The 6,000-nt window shown below is 34.4% G+C and overlaps 1 protein-coding gene across 1 annotated transcript in view; it reads right to left on the bottom strand.

Annotated features, from left to right (window-relative positions):
- Positions 1-1,661, bottom strand: part of LOC105920973 (coiled-coil domain-containing protein 122) — a 10,179-nt gene extending 8,518 nt beyond the window's left edge. Inside the window, exon 1 of the mRNA XM_036128096.1 lies at positions 1,535-1,661. Within this exon, the coding sequence (XP_035983989.1) occupies positions 1,535-1,559 (25 nt within the window). The 5' untranslated portion in view covers positions 1,560-1,661. The remainder of the gene's footprint in view (positions 1-1,534) is intronic.
- Between the last annotated feature and the right edge of the window lie 4,339 nt (positions 1,662-6,000).

The following is a 6,000-nucleotide window of genomic DNA, read 5'->3' as shown; positions in this document are numbered from 1 at the left end:
ATTTTGAGTTGAATGATTTATTACTTAAATTATAATACCAAATTATAATTAATAATAATAATAAGCACATTCAACCAGCTTCTGGCATAACAATATATATATATCAGTGTTTCCTGCATGAATTTGCTTAGGCGAGGCGGTGAGTTGAAGGGGGGGGGGGGGGGGGACGACAAGTTCTGCGCGGACCAACTCACGGAGCGGGGAGGGGGGGAGGGAGACAACAATTTTTGCCGGGGGGGGGGGGGGGGGGGGGGGGGGGTGCGTATCCTATTGTTTTTTTCCCTGCCATTCACTATATGCACACGGGAAAGCAACAACAAAAAAACGCGTGTTAACGTCAAATAAACATGCAAGCATATCGAGTTAGTTGTTTTTTTTTGGAATGTTGGCGAGGCGGTAGCGTGAGTTTGGCCAAGATAGCGCTGCGGGAAACCCTGTATATATATATATATATATATATATATATATATACACACAGGGTATATACATACATACATACATACATATATATATGTATATATGTATTTGCATTGTATATGTGTATGTGTTATGAATATAAGGATCAATTTGTTAAATCTAAACATTGTGGTCTTCATTATTTCATAAAACCGTGTCATATGTCAAACTTTAGGAACAGACTTTTTGGGGGAGTATTAAAGAGGTTAAATTACTAATATGAGGGAAAAAAGACCTAGGACAATAAAGTAAAAAACTAAAACAAAACAAAAAACATAAAAGTGGTAATGTTATGAGAAAAACGTCATATTATGAGAATTAAGAGGGAACATTTCCAGAATAGTCAGTTTGTAGAATTATTTCACTCCTGGAGTAAATAGGGCCAGGTTAGATTATTTTAATTATTTTTATTCTTTACAAAAATAAATTCAGGAGAATGAAGCTAAAGGGATACGAAAATAAACTTGTAATATTACAAAAACAAAAATATTACGAATACAAAGTATATTCTGAGATTAAAGTCCCTCTGATACTGTTTAAGTGACTGAGTAACTGCAGATTTGCCACATTTAACATGGCGGACACTCTGACGCATCGCAGCATAGGCAGAACCCGTCCAACGACGTGTCTACGTATATGATGTCTATGGGTGCACCTACATATATTATATTCAAAGCTCATCATTACTATCTCTTGAGCAAATAAACTTAAATTAATATATCAATGGATACATGGAATGATGAAAAGATGGGTGGTTGGCTCTACTAATCAAAGTATAGATGGATGGATGATTGTAAACCAATGAAAGGTAGGATGTGATTCAATGACAGGATAGATAGAGGCTTAAAAGTCATTAATTTCATCCAAGTGGTAGCCTTCCACAAATTTGAATTAAAACATATAAAACATACTTGGTGTTCAGTAAGCTAATGCTCAATAGAATTAACAGGTTGGTCAGCTAACAAATAGGTGAATAGAGTTACCGTCTAGCATACATACCATTATACATGTAAATAAAATACATTTTAAAATTTTCAGATAAACTTTACATCCCTTTTTCGCAATTGACTTTCCTCACCTTTGTTGGCTGTGGAGTCAGACATTTTATTGCGAAGGACAGTTAAACACTTCGCCCTATCCACCTTATTTTCGACGGAAATACGGAGCCAGCGAGTTGACGTTTTTTTTAGACTTCCGGCTGCTCACTTCCTGTCAGTGGCCGTTTCTCACACAGACGTAGACGCGTCATAGGGCGCAGGTTCGCACGTCAACGTCACCGCCATATTGTATGTGGCAGAAAAAAGTTGAGTTCTGTTATTGTGAACGTGGAGATGCCTCATTCCTGTGCTGCAATAAATACACACACACATACACACACACACACACACACACACACACACACACACATATATATATATATATATATATATATATATATATATATATATATATATATATATATATATATATATTTTTTTTTTTTTGTGTGTGTGTGTGTATGTGTTATGAATATAAGGATCAATTTGTTAAATCTAAACATCGTTGTCTTAATTATTTCGTAAAACCATGTCACATGTGAACCTTTAAGGACAGGCGGTAAAAATGTAAAATTAATAATATGAATGAAAAAAAAGTCCAAGGTCAATAAAGTAAAAATAAACAAACACAAAAGTGATAATGTTATGATAAAAAACATCATATTATGAGAATTAAGGGGGAACATTTCCAGAATAATCACAGTTTGCAGAATTATTTCACTCCTGGAGTAATAGGGCCAGGTTAGATTATTTTAAATATTTTTATTATTTAGGAGAATCAATTCAGGAGAATGAAGCTAAAGGGATACGAAAATAAACTTGTAATATTACAAAAAAAAATACTACGAATACAAAGTATATTCAGAGATTAAAGTCCCTCTGATACTGTTTAAGTGACTGAGTAACTGCAGATTTGCCACATTTAAGATGGCGGACGCTCTGACGCATCGCAGCATAGGCAGAACCCGCCCAACGACGCGTCTACGCTTATATTATGTCTATGGTTTCTCACATAGACATAATATAAGAGTAGACCCCGCATTGACTGTCGCTGCGCAGGAATTACGGCCGCCATCTTGGGGCGGTCGACTTGCTACCCTAACCTGCTGATTCAAGCTGAACACACTAATGATGCCTCAGCACTGTGCGGCTCATTTTTGTTTAAATCGAGGGACTATTTACGTCAGGGGTCGAGGAATAACTTTTCACAAGTAAGATGAACAGATATCGTTTATATTTTTGATTAGAATGTGATTTTTCTAAAATTAGGCAGAGAGATACAGGTCTACACGTCCAAGTCTTTGTGACTTAGTGTCTCCAAAACCGCATCTGCTCCGTGAAGGCATCAGAGCTTTGTTAGACATTAGTGAATAAACAGCATGTATATATATATATATATATATATATATATATATATATATATATATATATATATATATAGAGAGAGAGAGAGAGAGAGAGAGAGAGAGAGAGAGAGAGATCATTTGCAAAAACAGATAACTCCGTTTTTTATACTTTGATACCAGTCAAACTAACCTACCTGATGAATTTGATCAGGTAAGAGAGACATAACAAAATAATGGCATCTCAAAAATACACCTTCATTAAAAGGACCCCCCCCCCCCACACACACACACACACACACACACACACACACACACTTACATTTTAGTTTATTTGGCTAAAAACGGAGTTATCTGTTTTTGCAAATGAACTCTTCATATATACAGTGAACCCTCGCTATATCGCGGTTCCTCGATTTGTTTCACGGATTTGCATTGATGAGCCGTTCATTACAGTTCTCAAACATAATTAATCAAGGTGGCATGTCGGTTTATTCCAAAAATGAGAATCTTCACCAGCATGTCGGTTTATACGATTATTTTTGCCCAGAAGAACAACAACTACCGATAACTATGGTTTTTCTCCCTAAAACACACACCTGCACCGCGGGCTTTAGAAGAAAAAAAACGCTACAGAGCGGAGTCGGGATGCAGCGGCTCAGTGAGAAGAGCAGTGAAATACATGTGACTCGCTATTTGTCCTACTGTACTTTGTATTTTTTTCATAATCATTTTTAATTTTCTCCCGTTCTAATACAATGACTCGGGTCGCGGTGGAGCGGTGCTGATCATCAGTTCGTATTGATGATCAAATTAGTATTTTACAGCACAGTAGTTATTTGTAAAAAAAAAAAAAAAAAAAAAAAAAAAAAAAAAACGTTTATACAGTACTTTTATTTGTTAAACAAATACTTGGGCCTGTAAAAAGGTTGTTCTTTGGTTTCAATGTACTATGGATCAGGCTATTTTATTGTATAATAATTGTAAAGAAAATAAAGGTTACTACTTCATGGACTTCGCCTACCACAGGTTCTTTTTGGAACATATATATATACATATATATATATATATATATATATATATATATATATATATATATATATATATATATATATATATATATATATATATATATATATATAGATAGATAGATAGATAGATAGATAGATAGATATCTATATCTATCTATCTATCTATCTATCTATATATATATATATATATATATATATATATATATATATATATATATATATATATATATATGTATATATATACATATAAATATCTATCTATATAGATAGCATCTCATATATATGTGTATATATATATGTATTTTTTGAATATAGTGATAACAAAAAAATATTAAAGTGTATGAGTGGCTGTGTTTTGCAGCATACATAAATTCTGTCAGAATATTCAATTACTTTTAACCACACTAAGAACATTTAACTGCACTGAACCATTTGTTATAACAGCTATAGCTTTAAAGTTTTCAGAAAAAAAACAATGTGAAAATTAGTTCAATAATCAGCAAGTATAGTTGACTTAAATTGATTCTGCACCTGGTTAACACATTACACTGAGCGGAGTTGTCGACCGCCCCAAGATGGCGCCCCTAAATCTCGTCCGCGCCTATAGGCGAGAGCGGTCGATGCGGGGTCTACCACTATGGCAAGCCGTTTTAACATAAATTCGGTTTCGTCTGACTATCCGTAATTACATTCCAGATATCTTAAAATGCATTTTGACTAGACAAAACTACATTTTGACTATCCGGAATGGTAATTTAAGACATCTTTATTTACATTCTGACTAGGAAGAATAATAATTCAAGATATCTTCAATTACATTTTGACTAGTCAAAATTCCTTTCAAGATATCTCAAATTACGTCACCGGATTCGTCATTGAAAGCGTCACACATCCGTAGATGTAATTTAAGATATCTCGAACGTAATTATGACTAGTCAGAATTACAATTTAAGATATCTGAAATAAGACATTGCGTGTAAGCCCCTTATTGGCTGTAAGCTGCCCAAAGCTGCCTGAACATTCAATGGCGCTGGCTGTTTTCGACAAAATTGTAAGAAAATGCCACAATATAGAAAGAGCTTTTTAAGTATGGGATATGCAGAGAGGGCGAAAATAGTATACTTGAAGAATGCTTAAGAAATTTGCAAAGAATTTCGGATTTACTTGCTGCCGACGCACACAATGCACTGAAAAACGGCTAGCTGAAAGCGCTACTGTCGACTCATGTCCAAGCTGGAAATAAGGAATATTCTTCAGCTCGGGCCAGTTCAGTTAATAACCAGATGCAGTTTTTATACTGTGGTAAAGCTATCTGCCTCTTGGGAATTATGGTAAAGCCAGCTAGCTCTTGATTTTCACATGCGAGACGGCACAAGGCATTACAGCACCCTCCTTTAGCTTCTCTGAAAACAAAAGCGCACGCCTCCGGTTCCTGTGTGATGACATATGGCATATGGCAAGCCGTTTTAACATAAATTCGGTTTTACCGCCCTTACGTTCGAGATATCTCAAATTGTTTTATGACTAGACGTTTTAGCAATTTAAGATATCTCTAATTGTATTTTGACTAGTCAAAATACCTATTCGAGATATCTCTAATTACATTCTGACTAGTCGAAATGACATCAGATTTTCCATTGAGTTGTATGGAGACGTCAATTCAAGATATCTCAAATGAATTACTGACTATCTGAAATACCCATTTCAGATATCTACAATTAAATTACGACTAGTCAAAATTACAATTCAAGATATCTTAAATTGAGTTTTGACTAGTCATAATTCTAATTAAAGATATCTCAAATGCCACCATAATTCAAGATATCTTAAATGTATTTTTGGATAGGCGAAATGCAGTTTTGACTAGTAAAAAATAAATTTAAGATATCTTGAATTGTAATTTTGACTAGTCAAAATTCCTTTTAAGATATCTTGAATTGTAATTTTGACTAGTCAAAATTCCTTTTAAGATATCTCTAAATGAATTAGAGATATCTTGAATTATTCAGCTTTTCCATTTATGATATCTTAAATTGACATTCTGACTAGTCAAAATGACGTTACTGATATCTTGAATTACGAAACGGCCTGCCATATGTCATCACACAGGAACCGGAGGCGTGCGCTTTTGTT

The sequence above is a fragment of the Fundulus heteroclitus genome, chromosome 24 (assembly GCF_011125445.2).
Source record: "Fundulus heteroclitus isolate FHET01 chromosome 24, MU-UCD_Fhet_4.1, whole genome shotgun sequence".
Taxonomy (NCBI): domain Eukaryota; kingdom Metazoa; phylum Chordata; class Actinopteri; order Cyprinodontiformes; family Fundulidae; genus Fundulus; species Fundulus heteroclitus.
Note: the sequence above shows the minus strand (reverse complement) of the source record. Positions and strands in the feature narration are given on the sequence as shown.